The sequence below is a fragment of the Geotrypetes seraphini genome, chromosome 8 (assembly GCF_902459505.1).
Source record: "Geotrypetes seraphini chromosome 8, aGeoSer1.1, whole genome shotgun sequence".
Classification (NCBI taxonomy): domain Eukaryota; kingdom Metazoa; phylum Chordata; class Amphibia; order Gymnophiona; family Dermophiidae; genus Geotrypetes; species Geotrypetes seraphini.
In genome coordinates, this window is record NC_047091.1 from 9,233,779 (window position 1) to 9,254,934 (window position 21,156).

General features: G+C 43.8%; 1 protein-coding gene across 2 annotated transcripts in view; it reads right to left on the reverse strand.

The window, feature by feature from the left end:
- Positions 1-1,759: 1,759 nt before the first annotated feature.
- The window catches only part of SRSF4 (serine and arginine rich splicing factor 4), a 32,518-nt gene continuing 13,121 nt past the window's right edge, over positions 1,760-21,156 (reverse strand). For both annotated transcript variants that reach the window (XM_033955605.1, XM_033955606.1), the window contains 2 exons: positions 4,786-4,869; positions 1,760-4,376 (listed from right to left, as the gene is read on the reverse strand). In XM_033955605.1, the coding sequence (XP_033811496.1) occupies positions 2,366-4,376; positions 4,786-4,869 (2,095 nt within the window). In that variant the 3' untranslated portion in view covers positions 1,760-2,365. The remainder of the gene's footprint in view (positions 4,377-4,785; positions 4,870-21,156) is intronic.

The window sequence follows — 21,156 nt, forward strand, 5'->3', positions numbered from 1 at the left end:
GCCATGACTTTGCAGATTTTTCTGTCTTGAACTCTTTTGGGGTGGGGTGACTTGTGTTTCCACTGCATTGACTCCTTTTTGAACTCAGGATTTTGGTGATAGACCCAAGTCTCATCTCGTCACCAAACGATGAAAAAATAAATTTGGTCTTCATGGAGCATCTCCAAGTTCTCCTGACAGCACTGGAGCCTCGTAGCTTTCTGACATGGTATCAGCATTCTTGGAACCCATCTTGCACTAACCTTGGACATGCCCAAATTTTCATGAATTATTTTCCTAATTGTATCTGCCGAGACGCCCATTTCTTCAGTTATTCGTGTACATTTCTGTGGAAGTTGCTTCCACAGGTGGCCCAATGCAAGGATCATATTCAGTGGACTCTCTAGCCACTTAAACCCTTTGTTCCAAAATTTTTACTTTGTAGGATAATGGGGAAGACTCACCATAAACTGCAGTCATGCATTCATGGATCTCCTTTGGCTTTTTCCTCTTCTTTTGTGGGAAATTTTATAATTTAATGGTGCTCCAAATCTAGCAGTTTCTTAATTGATTCACACGAGGACTCTCCTGACATCCTGTCTACTGAATGTTAGACTTGCACTGAGCCACAACTAAATATGAGTTATCTTGGGATGTGTTACAACATTCAGACTTGTTTCTACACACTTGCTACTTTCTTTCATTCTCAGGTAGATAAATTGAATGCCCTCATACCTGATACCTCTCCCCAATTTTGAGCTGCCACAGGGAGAGAAGGGGGTAGGTAGCAGGGAGATTATGGTGGAAAGGATTGTTTATCTAAACCAATATTGTTCAAACTGCTGTTATTGTAAATGGTGTGTGGTTTTGTGCTAATAAAAATATTTAAAGTTAAAATTTTTTTTGTTAAAACTTATGGCAAGATGACTGGCTCAGGATCACCCAAATTTCTAATCTTGGTTTAAATTTGAGTCATCCTTTTTTCCTCCTTTTTTTGGGGAAAAGGGTTACCTTGGTTTATAGTTAAGTATATACAGTATTCAAATTCCTGCTCACGCTTAGTGTAAGTCTTCCATTTTAGATAATCATCTTTCTAAAAAAATTTTCTTTGCTCTTAGATCCACATAATCTAAAAAGCTGCGAGTTTTGATTTGGAGCAGACTAAAACCCTCAATGTCCATCCAGCTTTTTATTTTTTTTTCAACACTGAAAAGCCTGAGTCCCTTTCATAAGTCACACTACATTTCTAAATGTTATTACCTTTGGAGAATGACCTCTTATAAGAAACCATATTGTTGAGATAAAACTAAAAAATTAAATTAAAATTCTTTATATACTGCTGATAAGCACAAATCAAAGTTATGTACATTCAGGTTACAACCTGGACAGAAGAAATTATCAAGACTGCAAGAAAAGTTCCAAACACTAAATGTTATTTCTTCTGTAAGGGTCCCTGAGTTGAGATTCAAATATAACTTTAATTCCTACGAGTTGTCTGGGTAAAGCTCAAATGCCTCTTTCCTAATGCCACCCAATGGGTTACTGTTGTGCTACATAAATTTATAAAAAATAAGAATGGCACATCCCCCATCCTCACCAATTCTTATACTTAGCCATTCTCAAACAAGGGGTACCACTGATGATGCTCATCTTCAGATAATTTCCCTGCCCAAATTTATATGTAAATCTTCTGTTTACACATGCCTCACTTGAAATTTTAAATTCTTAACAATGTATTTACTCTAAAAGTCTCATATGGAACCACCATCATCAAACATTGTCAAGCAAAAATAGTCTTTATTCAAATGTCATGGAAACAGGGGTCACTGAATGGTTGCCAGGTGGAAGCAGAAAAAAAAAAATAAGAAAAAGCAAGAAAATATAAAACAGGAAGACTAGCACAAAACTAGAATATGGAATTCTACATTTTTCCTATGGATTAGTATATGTTTTAATTCTCTTCACCACCTTACTTACAACTCAAAAGTCCATGAAGGAAAACAACAGGGTGATTAAATAAAAAAAAGTTATATGAAAACATAATGACTTTGGACTTTACACTAAAATGCCATTATACCAAATCAGGGGCATGTTTTTTTATTTTGTTGTTTTTTTTGTTGTTGGGAAGGGTGGGGGAGAGGAGCAGCAGAAAAAAAGCTGTAATCACCATACCTACCTATAAGTCATCATTCATCAAAGACCATCAACTAATTTGACAATTACAGACACATCATTAGGATAATTTAAAATGTACAGCATTGACATGTGCTACTTAAATCACTTATGCTACAACTACCAAACGTTAAAAAAAAAAAAAAAAAAAATAGAAAAAATAGAAAAAAAGATATTTCCTCATTAGGATAGTTCCAAATGAATTTGCAGTAATCTAGGACCGAGAACGAGATCTGGAGCGGGAACGTGAGGGAGATCTAGACATAGACCTGGATTGTGACCGAGTTTTTGAAGCTGATTTTGACCGGGAACGAGATTCAGACATTACATGGGCTTGAAACTTCGGATTTGATCTGGACCGGGAGCGGGTTTCTGACATTACATGTGCTTGGAACCTCGGATTTGATCTGGACCGGGAGCGGGATTCAGATTTCACACTAGATTGGGACCGAGGATTGGATCTGGACCGTGAACGGGATACAGATTTTTCATGGGCTTCGGACCGAGAGTTAGATCTGGACCGTGAGCGAGATTTGGATTTTGCATTAGCTTGGGACCTAGTGTTGGATCTGGATCGTGATTCAGATTTCCTGTTGGCTTCGGACCTTGGGTTGGATCCAGACCGTGAGCGTGATTCAGATTTCCTGTTGGCTTGGGACCTAGGGTTGGATCTACACTGTGATTCAGATTTCCTGTTGGCTTGGGACTTGGGGTTGGATCTAGATCGTGATCGTGATTCAGATTTCCTGTTGGCTTGGGACTTGGGGTTGGATCTAGATCGTGATCGAGATTCAGATTTCCTGTTGGCTTGGGACTTGGGGTTGGATCTAGATCGTGATCGAGATTCAGATTTCCTGTTGGCTTGGGACTTGGGGTTGGATCTAGATCGTGATCGAGATTCAGATTTCCTGTTGGCTTGGTACTTGGGGTTGGATCTAGATCGTGATCGAGATTCAGATTTCCTGTTGGCTTGGGACTTGGGGTTGGATCTAGATCGTGATTTCCTGTTGGCTTGGGACTTGGGGTTGGATCTAGATCGTGATCGAGATTTCCTGTTGGCTTGGGACTTGGGGTTGGATCTAGATCGTGATCGAGATTTCCTGTTGGCTTGGGACTTGGGGTTGGATCTAGATCGTGATTCAGACTTCCTGTTGGCTTGGGACTTGGGGTTGGATCTAGATCGTGATTCAGACTTCCTGTTGGCTTGGGACTTGGGGTTGGATCTAGATCGTGATTCAGACTTCCTGTTGGCTTGGGACTTAGGGTTGGATCTAGATCGTGATTCAGATTTCCTGTTGGCTTGGGACTTGGGGTTGGATCTAGATCGTGAGCGTGATTCAGATTTCTTCGTGGTTTGGGACTTGGGAATGGATCTAGATCGTGAGCGTGATTCAGATTTCTTGGTGGCTTGGGACTTGGGGTTGGATCTAGAGCGTGATCGTGATTCAGATTTCTTGGTGGCTTGGGATTTGGGGTTGGATCTAGAGCGTGATCGTGATTCAGATTTCTTGGTGGTTTGGGACCTAGGGTTGGATCTAGATCGTGAGCGTGATTCAGATTTCTTGGTAGTTTGGGACCTAGAGTTGGATCTGGACTTTGAGCGGGACTCCCGACTTGCCTCTAGATCTTTTCTCTCACTAGGCACCTCTTTCTGATCCAATTCTTCTTGCAATGGCTCTTCTTCTTTGGAAGGAGACCTTGATCTAGACTTGGAAGGTTCCTTGTTTTCCTCCTTCTTTCTGTTTGATCTATCTCGTTTGCTGTGTTTCTTGCTCTTTTCTCTCTTGCTGTGGCTTCTGCTTCTACTTCTACTCTTTTCTCTGCTCCTCTTCCTTCCTTTCCTCTTGTCTTTACTTTTACTCCTGCTTCTGCGGTTCTTACGCTCTTTGCTTTTGCTTCTAACCTTGCTGATGCTTTCTTCATTGCTCCTGCTTCTATTTAAGCTCTCTTCCTCATCTCTATCCTTGTTGTTACTTTCATTCCTGCCACTGCTGTCCTCCCTATTGTTTTCACAACTGGGACTCCTACTCGGTGCTCTCTCGTTCTCCTCATTTTCAATATTCTCTTCTGTATTCTCTTTACTTTGGCTCTGTTCCTTCTCCAAACTCTTACTTCGGCTCCTGCTTTTATTTTCTTTACTTGTGCTCCGGCTCTTCTTCACCTTTTTGCTGTGACCCTGGCTCTTACTTCGACTACGGCTTTTGCTTCTGGAATGTGATCTAGACCTGAAAAAGTCAAAAGTGTTAAAAATATATATATATAATATATATATATATAGCACCCAAAGTCAAACGATATGAAATTCATTATTTCCTTCACATGTTCTTTGTAAAAGAAGGAAAACCAGTAAATGAGTTAGTGACCAAGGACAGACATTTTTGGCTGAATCAGATTTGGTTTGGATAATGTTTCTCCTGGTTCTTATCACTGACATAGGTATATTGAAGAGAAGACAGAACAGTCAACTCTGAGCTTTTTTCTCTATCTCCATCTGCTGCCAAGAGGAACATGACCCACTTTTTGTGGATTAGTCTGGCAGGACTCAAGGAAAGATATTGGACTGAAGATTAAATTTCTCCTCTTAATCAATCCTAAAACATTCATGTGAATATGAAAACACACACTTATCCTGACCTTGAATGGCTCTTTGAGGGGCTGCTTTTGCTGCTTGCACTTCGACTTCTGCTCTTTCGAGAGTGTTTACTTCGCGAGCGAGACCTGAAACACAACATTAACACAAAATAAATTTACACAAACTTTGATTATTAACATCACTTAACATACATACAAGAGGATCCTATTTCTTTTCAAATTAAAATCAATTTTAGCATTACAAAAGGAGAAGCAGCAGCGGGTATACCAGGGGTGTAACATAAGGCTAAGTTGCAAGCCAAATTTTTTGTTAAGATACTTAGAGCTAGATTCACTAAGCCCACCGATCATGTCCTGACCACTTTGTGAATCCGAACGATTCACTAAACTAAAGAAGGAACACCAGTTGGGCTGGCCGATCCCAAAACAAGCAACTGCTGAGGACCAGTCGCTCACATTCTTGCCGACTGTCCTGCTCTCTGCACTCTGAAATCCCAGCCCTGCTAGCCTCGGATCAATGCTTCCTGACCCCCCTGTACTCATTCTGTGCCCGGGAAAAATTAGTTTCAGAGGCCGTGCACAGCTAAAGCAGGCAAATGTGATCAGTGCCCTGCTCTCTGTCACCCTGCCTCTCTGCGAGCCTCTGTACCGGAGCATCTTTGTTGTGCTCGCTGCTGTCATCTTCTGCCCCATCATCGGGGCTCTGAGGAGGAAGGGGGATCCCTGGTGTCTGAATCAGCGAAAGAGAAGAGGCTGCTACTGCCGGGGATTGCCCTTCCCTGCAGTGTGAGCCCTTGGTTTTAACCCGCAGGATTAACGCGGGGCTGCACTACGGTGTGTTCTGTTCCAGAACATGCTGCAGTGCAGCCCCGCTTTAAACCCGCAGGTTAAAACCACTGGCTCGCGACTAGGGTTGGAGAGCTTGTTCAATGATTTTACTGGGCCACAATATCACCATTCCACCCCTCAAACGTCTTTTTTTTTTTTTTTTTCAAATTCTTTATTCATTTTTCCATCTAACATCAAGATCACAATATTACATCAATAAAACCCTGTAAACATCTCTTGTATTTCTTTTAACATTTTCTTAAAAACACATTTATACCCTCCCCTCCCACAAACATTTCAATCAAAAATTTCATATAAATATTATCAATTGATCAATCCTTAATATAACTTTATACTTTCTCCCCTCCCCCCTACGTGCAAAGTGTTCCTTCAATGAATAATGGTGTCTAATCATTGCAATAACTTGTCAATGGCCCTCAAAGCTTTTTAAAATTATTATAACTCCCTTTTTGAATGGCAATTATTCTTTCCATTTTGTAAATGTGGCATAACGAATTCCATCAGAAGGTATAATTTAGTCTACTGTAATATTTCCAATTACTGGTAATATGTTGTACTATTATGGCCCCCATAATAGTACTGCTCCACCCCAGACCCCGCCCCCATAATAGTACTAACTGTAATACCATTTTTCATATATACACAATATAATCTTATTAACACCACATAAAGGTTAACCACAAAATTAAACTACAAAGCACACTGTATGCTTCTCAACATTCATTCCTACCAGAATACAGATAACCCCTTTGCAAATATGGAACCATAAACTAAAAGTACTAATATATTCAAACAAAACTCTAAGATGCAAGACTCTGCAGGTAGTATAACCTCAGAGAAATAGAAACAAATGCATTTCTTCCTGAACAGTGCAAAATATAGACAGCAAATGTAAATTCTCAAAATTGACACAATTCAATCACTAAATTGAAAATAAAATAATTTCCCCTACCTTTGTCGTTTAGTCAGTAAGCAGGAAGTTGCAGAAAGAATACTTCCGGGGCAGGCCAATGGCGGGAGGCTGGCTTTGTGATGGCTGCCCGAAGATTTTAAATTTCAGCAGCAGATAGGTGGGGGAGTTGGGAATTCAAGGAGATTCCTGGAGAGTGTAGTGTCAGGTGCATAGTCACCGTGGAAAGCATAAAACGGCCAGGCGGGCTGGAATCACTCCATGTGCCTTGTGTTTGACATATGTGGGGGTATACTGATTAAGGCACTAGAAAATCAAATCAGACAGGCTCACAGCAAACTACAGTGAACCCTGTTATTAACTAGTCTTAGATTTCTAATTGAAGTATTATAGACAGAACCAAACTGATCATGAGTTCTTAAAGATATTTAACAGGTTTCAAAATGAATATACAATCAAATCGGCTCACATACTGGGGACTATGCAATTTAAGTCAGTCTCAAGAGCAAGCCAGGCTAGTTCTACCAGCTCCCTAATCTGCCAGTTTCTTCTTGCTCCTTTGAAATTCCGGTTCAACTAAAACTGTGGCTGTGATTTGGCTCCACTGAGCCTTTATTTACAATTACCTGGATATTTTTCTCTAATAATATATTTCCCTCCCTCCACCTAACATAAGCTAGTCTAGTTACTACAGCATCAGTCTTAGTTCAAGGGCTATGCAGCATGGTATCCTTCTATACTTTGTTCGGATGGGGGATTATGTCAAGGAATTGTTGTCTGGATGGGAACGCCTGGAAGGGGTAGAAATGCAGTGGGTAAAACTGAAAAGAGTTATTGTAAGGGTGACAAACCGTTTTGTGAGGAAAGTAATTAAAAGCAAGAGGAAAAGAAGGTCACTTTGGTTCTCAAAAGTAGTAGCAGAGAAGGAATATGAGGTAAGCTTTCATAAACTACAAAAGATCACAGAAAGAGGAAGACAGGCAAAAATATCTGGAAAAGTTGAGAGAGGCTTGTCAAGTAATCAGGAAAGCAAAGATACAAATGGACATTTTATCAGTGATAGGAAGAAGTGCAAAAAAGTGGCATTGTGAAACTCAAAAGGGAAAGGAAGAAATATGTAGACGTTGATAAAGAAAATGCTGAATTGCTTAACAAATATTTCTGTTCTGTGTTCACAGCTGAAGAACCGGGAGCGGTAGAAAAACAATTAATTATTTTATTTTTATTTATTTATTTTTTCACAAAAAAGAAAAGAAAAGAGACACACAGTGACCGAACTTTAAAAAGAAAAGAAACAGCTGCCGTGAATAGAAGGCAAATTTCGCTGCAGAGCTGAAGAAAAAACTTCTTCTTGGCTCCGCGGAAAATAACGAACTGAGGATCCTCACAGGAGACGTGCCCCCTAGTTTGGGGGGGGGAAGGCATGCGCACATGCGCGGTGCAGCATTCAAAAGCTCAAAGATCTTCAAGCAAGTTTGCTTTCGAGGCTGTCTGCTGCGGGGCTCCGTCGGTGATGTCACCCATATGTTGAGAATATGCTGCCTGCTTGTCCTGGGATAACATGAATTTACTAGAGGTAGGTCTTGTTAGACAAATCTGATAAGAGATGTGGTGTATTTAGATTTTACGCTAGATGTGGTGTATTTAGATTTTAACAAAGCCTTTCACAGTGTTCCACACAGATGTCTAATTAAGTGAACTGAGTGCCTTCGGGATGGGACCCAAAGTGACGAGCTGGGTCAAGATCTAGCTGAGTGAAAGACAGAGGGTAGTGGTCAATGGAGATCGCTCTGATTGAAAGGGATATTACCAGTGGTGTGCCTCAAGATTCTGTTCTTGAGCCTATTCTTTTTAACATTTTTATAAGCAATATTGCTGAAAAGCTGTCAGGTAAGATTTGCCGCTTTGCGGAAGATACCATGAAGAAAGACCTAGCAAAACTTGAAGAATGGTCTGAAATTTGGCAGCTAAAACTTAATGCTAAGAAATGCAAGGTCATGCATTTGATCTGTAAAAACCTGAAGGAACGGTACAGTTTAGGGGGTGACGCACAACTTGGGTATGATTGTATGTGATGGTCTTAAGGTGGCCAAACACATTGAAATGTGACAGCGAAAGCTAGAGGATGCTAGGGTGCATAGGAAGAGGTATGGCCAGTAGGAAAAAGGAGGTATTGATACCCCCCTGTATAAGACTCTGGTAAGACCTCATTTAGATTACTGAGTGCAATTCTGGAGACCACACCTTCAAAAATATATAAAAAGGATGGAGTCAGTCCAGAGGAAGGCTACTAAAATGGTGTGTGGCCTTCATCATAAAGTGTATGGGGACAGACTTAAAGATCTCAATATGTACGAAGTACTACCCAAAAATTCAGGGAATGTGAACAGCACGCACAAACTAGATATAATATGCCCTTCTGCCGCTAGAGATGTTTAGCAGTATGCTTTGTGAATCAGGTGCCAACGGGCATGCAGCTGAGTGGCTGTGTTGTTTTGTTCTGTGCAATTTTGTAAAGGTTGTGTTTTAGTGACTTGGCGGATTTCGATATGACAGATTTTACATCTGCATCAAATTTTGTTTCAAACTTTAAAAATCTGCTGCAGAAACCCATCGTATGCTCCAGGAAGCCTTTGGAGATGATGCCATGTGCCAAAGCAAAACCTTACTTTGGTACAAACACTTCCAGGACAGACGAACATCTGTCCACAACAATGTCCGTTCCAGATGACTGTCAACAAGCACAACACTGGAAACCATAACAAAAGTTTGTGAGACTATCCTTGCAGATTGTAGGCAAACTATCCACGATGTTTGTGAGATAGTAGGACAGTCATACTGTGAGGTTTTGAAGCAGTTGAGCAAGAGCATTCGGTGCAAACGCCCAGACAAGTGGAAAAACAAAAATTGGTTGCTCCACCATGACAACACGCCGGCTCACACATCACTTGTTGTTCGACAATTCCTGACTTCCAGAAACATTTGGGAGCTGGCTGGCTGGCTGCCACTAGACATGCCTACCATTAGATGTGCCCACCACTAGATGTGGCCTGTATCATCCCAGCCTACTACTAGACCACCAGAGTGAGAACAGGGTACAGGGCACACCATTTGGTTCAGAATTTTTTTTTCTTGGTTTTTCCTCCTCTAGAGGTGAGTGCATCTTATGGTCAGGTGCATCTTATGGAGCAAAAAATACGGTACTTGACATGAGCCGTAGACATTGGTTCAAAAGGAGGCTTCCTCAAAGCAACACGGACCACATTAAGATTCAAAACTACTGGAGGTGGTTTGAGTGGTGGTTAGACATTGAAAAGTCCTTTCATAAATCTGGACACAAGAGGGTGAGCAGTGAGAGGTTTCCCATCGACTGGCTCATGGAAAGCATTGATAGCACTGAGATGAACTCTAATTGAAGTGGTTTTGAGACCTGAATTGGATAAATTAAGAAGTCCAATACTGTAACAACAGAGGTGGATGTAGGCTTATGATGATGAAGAACACAGCAGGTGGAAAACTGTACATTCTTGCTGATAACACTGCTGCGTGAATGGTTTTCTAAATGCTTCCAAGATTAGTCTGACAGGCTGAGAAAGATCAGCCGATGTTAGGCCGAGAGATACCAAGTTGTCAGGTGCAATGCTGCAAAAATGGGATGCAGAAGAGATCAGGACCACCCTTACCCACCTCCCATCGCTAGGGAGAGATGTGTGCTTGGTGACCTGTGCCACCAAAGAATCCACCTTCGAGGAAACAAGCACTTTCCATCTGCCATGGGAAAAAGCCACGCCATGGCCTGAGCAAATTTCAAGCGACCCTTTGGAATGTCTCAGATATCTGTAAGAATCTGAACAACATTAGGATGATCAGGAAAAGAGGAAGATTATGGCCTCTGGTCACTCATAAGGGAACATTCAGTAGTGATCAGTTGTTCCAGCTGCAGCTTCAATTCCTGCAGAGATCCAGAGATTAAATCCATAAGATGTAAGAGATCTACCTGAACCACAAATGGTTTTCAAGGGTGATGATACAGAGGAACTGAAAGAAATCTTGGTGAATCTGGAAGATGTACTGAGCCAAACCGACAAGTTTAAAAGTGATAAATCGTCAGGACTGGATGGTATACATCCCAGGGTACTAAAAGAACTCAAACATGAAATTGCTGACCTGCTATTAGTGATCTGTAACCAGTCCGCCCGGCTATCATCCACTCCTGAATTCTGCTGCTGCTGCTCAACATTTAAAAAAAACAAACAAAAAAAACCCGGCTTGGAGATTTCACGCCTTAGCCCGTAGCGAACTTATGCTCTGGGGCTCTAATGTGTGCATGCTGCCTTCCCTTCTCTTCCCTCCGAAACTGGAAGTTATGTCCGGGAGGGAGTGGAAGAGAAGGGAAGCCAGCACGCACATGTTAAGAGCCCCGAAGCATGCATTCGCTAGGGGCTAAGGCGGGAGACAGGTCAGTGAAGCTTACAATTTGCTCTTCTTGCTGCTGGGTCCTGCCTACTTTCTGTTTCCGCGAAGGCAGGACCCGTCAGCATTTCTCCCAATAGGTCGATCGCGATCTTGGGCCTGTCAGCCTTCCTCTCCCTGACATCAATTCTGCCGTCGGAGAGGAAGTTCTGGCCAGCCAATCGCTGCCTGACTGGGTCGGAACTTCCTCTCAGACGGTAGAATTGACGTCGGGGAGAGGAATGCTGGTCGGCCCGAAGCAGGGAGAGCTTGGGGTGGTGGCTGCTTTTTGGCCTGTTATCCGATGGTGGCGGTGGCAGCTTGGGGGCCTGTTCCCCGATGGCAGTGGCTTGGGGGAGGGCAGGGAGAAAGAAAGAAAGAGGGCAGGCAGGGAGACAGAAGGAAAGAAGAGAAACAGAAAAAAAAAAGGGGGCATGAAGAAAGAAAAAAAAAGAAAGGGAGGCAGGGAGAGAGGAAGAAAAAATTGGGGGAGGGAATGAGGTCTGGAGGAGAGGAAGCATACAGGCTGAAAGAAGGGAAGAAAGATTGGATGCACAGTCAGAAGAAGAAAGTGCAACCAGAGACACATGAAATCACCAGACAATAAGGTAGGAAAAATGATTTTATTTTCAATTTAGTGATCAAAATGTGTCTGAATTTATATCTGCTGTCTATATTTTGCACTATGGCTCCCCTTTTACTAAACCGCAATAGCGGTTTTTAGCGCAGGGAGCCTATGAGCGTCGAGAGCAGTGCTGGGCATTCAGCATAGCTCCCTGCGCTAAAAACTGCACGCGCTAAAAACGCTATTGAAGCTTAGTGAAAGGAGCCCTTAATTTTCTCCACCACCAAATTTCCCCGTCCCACCCCACCCGGCTACTTTTTCATGCCACCCGGCTGGAAAAAATTTCTGGGGAGAACACTGAGCGCGCGCTAGCCGAAAATCTACTGCCTGCTCAAGAGGAGGCGGTAGCGGCTAGCGCGCGCTAGTCCACACGTTAAGGCCCTAGTGTGGCTTTAAAAAAAGGAGTAAACAATATTACTGACTAACTAGAGGGGCCTCAGTTAAGGAGCCTACGCAAGTCATAGACTCTGACCGCACAAGTCTGCGTAGATTTTTCAACTCCTTTGCTCCAATCATCGGCAACCCTCCAGTCCCTAACCTTCACTACGTTTAAAATTTTAAGTTTTATTGTACATAAATATTAATGCAAAAAAATACTCTCTAAAAAAATTTTTTAAATTCTTTTTAGCTTCTTCGGTTTTCAATTAAACAATGTGAATGCACTATTACTTTAAGGTGAGACTACATTTTAACATCAGAGTGTTCATGGTAGAGTTTAAAGTTACTTAGCTCCAACCAGACTGTATATTAACAGCGAATTGCTTCCAGACATGCCAACGCGGCCAGCGTTTCGTGGAGACTAATTACATCCACTGCTTCAGGGCCGATTAATGGAGCATGCTGCTAGAGTATCTCTGCACAGGAGAAGTCTCAATGTGCAGAGATACTCTAGCAGCATGCTCCATTAATCGGCCCTGAAGCAGTGGATGTAATTAGTCTCCACGAAACGCTGGCCGCGTTGGCATGTCTGGAAGCAATTCGCTGTTAATATACAGTCTGGTTGGAGCTAAGTAACTTTAAACTCTACCATGAACACTCTGATGTTAAAATGTAGTCTCACCTTAAAGTAATAGTGCATTCACATTGTTTAATTGAAAACCGAAGAAGCTAAAAAGAATTTAAAAAATTTTTTTAGAGAGTATTTTTTTGCATTAATATTTATGTACAATAAAACTTAAAATTTTAAACGTAGTGAAGGTTAGGGACTGGAGGGTTGCCGATGATTGGAGCAAAGGAGTTGAAAAATCTACGCAGACTTGTGCGGTCAGAGTCTATGACTTGCGTAGGCTCCTTAACTGAGGCCCCTCTAGTTAGTCAGTAATATTGTTTGCACTTTTCAAGATATAGTGGGGATTGATGAGCTTTTACGATTATTATTTCTCCACTACGGGTTGTATACTATAGTTTAAAAAAAGGAGCCCATAGTGGCACTAGAAAAAGTTCAAAGAGCGACCAAGATAGTAAAGGTGATGGAACGCCTTTCATATGAGGAAAGACAAACAGTTAGGGCTCTTCAGCTTGGAAAAGAGACGGCTGAGGGGAGATATGAGTGAAGTCTACAAAATCCTGAGTGGAGTAGAACGGGTACAAGTGGATCGATTTTTCACTCCATCAAAAATTACAAAGACTAGGGGACACTCGAAGTTACAGGGAAATATTTTTAAAACCAATGGGAGTCTATTTGGGATCAAATAAATTGTTTGTTAGAGAACCATGTAGCATTGTCATATGACACAATTTTATTTGGCATGTCTATGAGAGCTAAATGTCAAATATCTGCTAATAATAACAAGCTTTTATTGATATTAACAGGAGTTGCCATCCAACAAATAACACATAATTGGAAGGACTGTAAAAGACTGAATTATTGTTTTTGGTGGTCTTCAGTTTGTCATGTGTATAAAATGGAAAGAGCGTTGGCTGTTCAAAAAGGTTATTATAATAAATTTAAGGATGTGTGGGGACCTTTATTAAATTATAGTAATGAATAAGTTACACTTTTCCCAATCTTAATACACATGTGGATTTGAGGGGGGATTTCTTGTTTTTCCATTAAGAATATATAGATGATTGTCGTAAGATATTATTTTCATGTGGTATATATTAGTTGTATATTAATTTGGGAGGGGGGTGGGGTTAAATCTTCTTGGTGTATGATACTGAAAATTTTTCAAGTGATGTTGTATTATATTTGGTTGATGTTTACTGTACACTTGATGTAAGTTTAAAAATGAATAAAGAAATGATAAAAAAAAAAAAACCAATCAAACCAATAGGAGGAAATTTTTTTTCACTCAGAGAATAGTTAAGCTCTGGAATGCATTGCCAAAGAATGTGGTAAGAGCAGATAGCGTAGCTGGTTTTAAGAAAGGTTTGGACAAGTTCCTGGAGGAAAAGTCCATAGTCTGTTATTGAGAAAGACATGGGGGAAGCCACTGCTTGCCCTGTTTTGGTAGCATAGAATATTGCTACACCTTGGGTTTTGGTCAGGTACTAATGACCTGGATTGGCCACCGTAAGAATGAGCTACAGGGGTTGCCATTCAACATATTACCAATAATTGGAAAAATTACAAGAATCTTAATTACACATTCTGGTGGAATTCATTATGCCATATTTTTAAGATGGAAAGAGCAATAGCAGTACTAAAAGGGACATATAATAACTTTATAAAGATATGGGGGCCATTGGCAAAATATTGTGATGAATAGTCATCAATTCTTTTCTTTTCTTTCTTAGTTGTATTTAGCACACTCAAGGGGGGAGGGTGGAGTTGGGAATAATTTTATAGGATATGTTATAATATGTTATATAACACGTGTATAATTCTATTTCGGTTGAAAATGAGATGAAGGGTGGGTGGTTGGGTGGGGGTTAATACATTACTAGATTTTTATGCGTTAGATATTATAGTGCTATATTGGAATTACTTGTATAATGTATTTTTGTGCACTTGTTGTTCAATTTGAAAATGAATAAAGATTTTTTTTAAAAAAGAATGAGCTACTGAGCTTGATGGACCATTGGTCTGACCCAGTAAGGCTATTCTTAAGGTGAGCAGGTTTAAACAATCTGCGCACCTTGAGGTCCTCTTCTAAATCACAAGCTCCACATGGGTCCAGATCCACTAGAATCACCACCATCCATGGCCGCCGCAGTGCCGCCCTGCGAAAGCAGAGGAATGAAAAGTGTGTCTGATGCAACTGCAGGCAGAGCTGACTCACTCCCAGGTATCCCTGCAGGAAGGCAAGAATACAGACCCTGGTCCCTTGGAACAGGTGTCCCTGTGACCGGCACAGAGGCCAGTGGAAGGGAAACAGGCAGACTTTTTAACTAAATATGCCTGATAAAGCATATTAACAAATTCCAGGGGAAAACCATCCTCCATGGCAGAAGCCGACTTCTGCGTCTCAGATTTGGAATGCTTGGAAGATTTATGTGATTTATCGCCAGAGCTGCGCATACGTTTCACTGAAATGCCACCAGCACATTTCCCAGGGCCTCCTGATATCAATTTTATGGGAGTCGAAGGCACCGCATTCAAGCAAATCTCGCCCCCCTCGAAGGCCGCAACGCTGTGCAACCGACAGCCATACACCGCAAATGAGGCATGAATCCATCCCATCCTGCCCTGGGGACGTCATCTATGTAGTTTTCTTTCAAAAAAATGAAGCTGGCAAGTATGAAAAATAACTTTAAAATCAAATCTGGAAAAATCCAAAATGGCTACTGAGGCCCTGTTCTGACTAAAAATAGCCTGGGAAAACTACAGAAAACCCTCAGATTTTAGGATGTTAGGGATGGAGGGTGGGCATACAAGGAACCACCTAAAAACCCCTTCTTAAAGACCCCCCCTCCCCAAATCTCCGATTGAAGCTGTTAGCTTGTTCTCACATAACTATGAGCTGACAGGAAACACTGCAACTTTTACTCACTGTACTGAATGACAGAAACTAGGCAGAGCTGAACACAGCTTACAGGGAGATCCTCTGCCTCAGTGAACTGGAAACCTGGATTTCAAGTCTTCTGACTGCTCCACAGGTCTGACCACCACAGCCGGAGACTTCTGCCACCCGTGGACATGTCGTGCAAACGCCTGGCGAAGAAATGTAGTCTGGCTCTGATCCTGGTTGCGCCTTCACTCAAATAGCAGACAAACCTGGGGTGAGTTAGCTCTCAAGGGAACAGTTCCAGAGCTCCGATCTGTGCTTTTTCTTCCTACAGGCCAGACTAGGAGCTTATCTTTTCTGCTCGTGTTTTATTTTGTGATCTTTCAGTATTTTTCATTTGCGGTTTTCGCCCTCGTGCGGTTCCCTGCTGGGACATCCTTGATTACAGGAGATCGTCTTGACTGTTGGAGAATGTCTGCTTTTGGGGAGTTCCCTGCTCGGCAGTAAGCCCCCTAGACAGCCTGCACATCAGTTACTTACCGTAACAGGTGTTATCCAGGGACAGCAGGCAGATATTCTTGACTGATGGGTGACGGCACCGACGGAGCCCCGGTACGGACAATTTTAGAGTGATTGCACTCTAAGAACTTGGAAAGTTCTAGCAGGCCGCACCGCGCACGCGCGAGTGCCTTCCCGCCCGACGGAGGCACGCGGACCCCATTTAGGATAAGCCAGCTAAGAAGCCAACCCGGGGAGGTGGGTGGGACGCAAGAATATCTGCCTGCTGTCCCTGGATAACACCTGTTACGGTAAGTAACTGTGCTTTATCCCAGGACAAGCAGGCAGCATATTCTTGACTGATGGGTGACCTCCAAGCTAACAAAAAGAGGGACGGAGGGAAGGTTGGCCATTAAGAAAACAAATTTTGCAAAACAGATTGGCCGAAGTGTCCATCCCGTCTGGAGAATGCATTCAGACAATAATGAGATGTAAAAGTATGAACTGAAGACCAAGTAGCAGCCTTGCAGATTTCCTCAATAGGAGTGGAACGGAGGAAAGCTACAGATGCTGCCATAGCTCGAACTTTATGGGCCGTGACAGAACCTTCCAGTGATAGTCTGGTCTGAGCATAACAGAATAAAATGCACGCTGCCAGCCAATTAGACAACGTACGTTTAGAAACAGGACGCCCCAATTTATTCGGATCAAAGGATAGAAAGAGTTGGGGAGATGATCTGTGGGGCTTAGTACGCTCTAAATAGTAAGCTAGAGCCCGCTTACAGTCCAAAGTATGCAGAGCCTGTTCTCCAGAATGAGAGTGAGGTTTCGGAAAGAAGACAGGCAGAACAATGGATTGGTTGAGATGGAATTCAGAGACAACCTTAGGGAGAAACTTTGGATGTGTACGCAGAACCACCTTGTCATGATGAAAGACTGTAAAAGGTGGATCCGCAACTAGTGCATGTAGCTCACTGACCCTCCTGGCAGAGGTAAGGGCAATAAGGAAGAGCACTTTCCAAGTGAGGAACTTGAAAGGAGTTGTAGCCAGAGGTTCAAACAGAGGCTTCATTAAGGCGGAGAGAACCACAATGAGATCCCAGACTACAGGAGGGGCCTTAAGAGGTGGTTTCACATTGAAAAGACCCCGCATAAATCTGGAAACCAAAGGATGAGCTGAGAGAAGTTTCCCATGAATTGGCTCATGAAAAGCAGCAATAGCACTGAGGTGGACTCTGATGGAAGTAGACTTGAGACCAGAGTCAGACAAAGAAAGAAGGTAATCCAACAAGGTCTCCACTGCCAGGGACGTAGGATTATGATGATGGAGAAGACACCAGGAAGAAAATCGTGTCCACTTCTGATGGTAACATTGCAGAGTGGCCGGTTTCCTGGAGGTATCCAGAATAGAACGAACGGGCTGAGACAACAGAGTATCACTTGAAGTCAGCCCGAGAGATACCAAGCTGTCAGGTGTAGAGACTTGAGGTTGGGATGTAGAAGGGTCTCCTGATGCTGTGTAAATAGAGAAGGAAACAATGGAAGAAGAATAGGCTCCCTGGAACTGAGTTGAAGTAGAAGGGAGAACCAATGTTGCCTGGGCCACCGTGGAGCGATGAGAATCATGGTGGCTTGTTCCCTGTTGAGCTTGAACAAGGTTCGCAACATGAGAGGAAGTGGAGGGAAAGCATACAGGAACAGATTGGACCAATCCAGGAGAAATGCATCCGCTGCCAGACGGTGAGGAGAGTAGAGTCTGGAGCAGAATAGGGGCAGCTGGTGATTGTGAGGAGCTGCAAAGAGGTCTATCTGAGGAGTGCCCCACCGAGCGAAGATGGACTGTAGAGTTAAAGGATCGAGTGTCCACTCGTGAGGCTGGAGAATTCTGCTGAGCTTGTCTGCTAAGGAATTCTGTTCCCCCTGCTCTTCTGGGCTTCCTGGCACAAGAGGCGAGATCCTGTCCCACCCTGTTTGTTGATGTAGTACATCGCAACTTGATTGTCTGTGCACAGCAGGAGGACTTGAGGAAAGAGAAGATGTTGGAAGGCCTTGAGGGCATAAAACATCGCTCTGAGTTCCAGGAAATTGATGTGATGCTTCATTTCCTGGGCTGTCCAAAGACCTTAAGTTTGGAATTCGTTCAAATGAGCTCCCCAGGCATATGGGGAGGCGTCGGTGGTGATGACAAGTTGATGAGGAGGTAGATGGAACAGAAGACCTCTGGAGAGATTTGAGGATATCAACCACCATTGTAGAGACTGACGAAGAGATGATGTCACAGATATGTGTCGTGAGCACGGATCCGTCGCTTGGGACCACTGGGTAGCTAGGGTCCATTGAGGAGTACGCAGGTGAAGACGTGCGAAGGGTGTGACATGAACTGTGGAGGCCATGTGACCCAAGAGTATCATCATTTGCTTGGCAGAGATGGAACTTTGCAGAAGTAGCTGCTGACATAGAGATTGAAGAGTTTGGAGACGGTTGGACGGCAGGAATGCCCTCATGAGAACTGTGTCCAGCACCGCTCCAATGAATTGAAGTCTCTGAGTGGGGATGAGATGAGATTTGGGTATATTGATCTCGAACCCCAGAAGTTGCAGAAATAGGATGGTTTGGTTGGTGGCCAGGAGTACTGTCAGATGAATTGGCCTTGATTAACCAATCGTCCAGGTAAGGGAAGACCTGAAGGTGGTGAGAGCGTAGAAAGGCAGCCACCACAATCAGACATTTGGTGAACACTCTTGGAGAGGAGGCAAGACCGAAGGGCAGCACCTTGTATTGGTAATGACAATGATTGATCATGAAGCGGAGGTACTGTCTGGAGGCCAAATTGACCGGTATATGAGTGTATGCCTCTTTGAGATCGAGGGAGCATAGCCAGTCGCCCTGATGGAGAAGAGGGTAGAGAGTGGCCAGAGAAAGCATCCTGAATTTTTCTTTGACCAAGCATTTGTTGAGATCGTGAAGATCTAAAATGGGTCTGAGATCTCCTGTTTTTTTGGGGACTAGAAAGTAACGGGAGTAGAATCCCTGCCCCTTTTGATCTAGAGGAACTTCCTCTATGGCGTTCAGAAGGAGGAGGGATTGAACCTCCTGAAGAAGGAGGGAAGACTGAGGAGTGTTCAAAGCAGACTCTCTTGGCAGACTTTGGGCAGGAAGTGTCTGAAAGTTGAGAGAGTAGCCGTGGCGGATGATGTTGAGGACCCATTGATCCGAGGTGATGATCTCCCAACGGCTGAGGAAAGAAGTAAGAAGGCCACCTATAGGTTGAGGTAAGTGGGCAGATGGTAGGTAACTGGCTATGCCCTGGAGAACTAAGTCAAAAGGGCTGTGTGGACTTTTGCTGTGGAGGTGGCTTCGCAGGTTGCTGCTGTGGTGGCCTAGGGGTCTGTCGTTGTTGCTGACGTTGGCGCCTAGGTTGTTGGGCAGCTGATGGCAAGGGACGAGCCACATAACGGCGTTGATAGGCCGACTGCTGTCTGAAAGGCCGCGCTGGTGGAGTCTTCTTTTTTGTTTTTAGCAAAGTATCCCATCTAGTCTCTTGGGCGGAGAGCTTTTGGGTGGTAGAGTCCATGGATTCCCCAAAGAGTTCATCCCCCAGGCATGGTGCATTGGCCAACCGATCTTGATGGTTGACATCAAGCTCCGACACTCTGAGCCAAGCAAGGCAGCGCATAGCGACAGACATGGCCGTTGCTCTGGTAGTAAGTTCGAAGGTGTCATATATTGAGCGAACCATAAACTTACGGAGTTGGAAGAGAGATGACGAGCAGTGGTGAAAAGCCTGTCGTTTTCGTTCAGGAAGGTACTTTTCAAATGAAGCCATGGTGGTAAGAAGATGCTTAAGATAGAAAGAAAAATGTAAAGCATAATTACCAGATCTGTTAGCTAGCATTGCGTTCTGGTATAACCGTTTACCAAACTTATCCATGGCTTTACCTTCCCTGCCAGGAGGGACAGAAGCGTATACACTAGCTCCGGCAGACTTTTTGAGCGTAGATTCCACAAGAAGGGATTCATGTGGAAGCTGCGGCTTATCAAATCCAGGGATAGGAATCACTTTGTATAAAGAATCCAATTTACGAGGAGCTCCTGGGATGGTCAAGGGAGTCTCCAGGTTTTTATAAAAGGTTTCCCTCAAGATGTCATGGAGGGGTAGTTTGAGAAATTCCTTTGGAGGCTGGTCAAAATCCAATGCATCAAGGAAGGCTTTGGATTTTTTAGACTCAGCCTCCAAAGGAATAGACAGAGATTCGCACATCTCTTTCAGGAAGTGAAAGATGTAGAATCTTGTTTTGAGGATGGATCGGGGGCAGCAGGATCATCCTCATCCGAGGAACACTCACCCTCAGAAAGAAAAGGCTCTTCGGAGTCACCCCACAAATCAGGGTCCCTAATATGGGTCTCGAGACTCCAGAGTGGAGGGTTCCAGGTGTCGGGTTTTGCGTGCCAACTTACCTGACCTCATAGACACGGTACCGTGAGATGTTACAGGCTGCATGGGTGCCAAAGTCTGAACAGCCTGGTGTTGCGCTCTCGGTTCCGGTGCGAGGACTGGCATCGAGACCGATGAAGCGGAGTGGACCGGTACCGACAAAGTGGACGCAGATAAAAGAGGCTGCTCCACTGCCGGTACCGGTGGCTCAGACCGGACCGCGACTGGAAGGCTCGGTGCCAAGAGAGCAGGAAGGAGCTGCTGTAACTGCTCCTTTAGCTGCAACTGCAGGACAGATGCAATGCGTTCGTCCAGAGAAGGCACCGGTACCGCCTTTTTCTTCTGCGGTACCTGTGGTGCCGCTCGACGCCCCGAAGATGAGGAGCCCGAGGTCGAGGGACTCACCTCAATAGGGGCGGAGCGCTTCCGCGGGCGCCTCGCGGTCGGCAGGACTGGGCTCGCTGCTATCGAGACCGGAGGACGCTCCAGCGGGGATGGCTTCTTAGCCGGCTTACCTGGGTGTTGCGACGCCGGCACGGTGTTGTGCGGCGTCGACGAAGTGGGTGCCGATTGAGTTGGGGCCGATGCCGGTGTCGATGCCGCTGGGTCAGACATGTCGGCACCGAAAAGCAACCGTTGCTGGATTTGTCGGTTTTTTAATGTACGTTTTTTCAAAGTGGCACAGCGGGTGCAGGTGGAAGCCTGATGCTCTGGACCTAGGCACTGTAAGCACCAGTTGTGCGGGTCCGTAAGA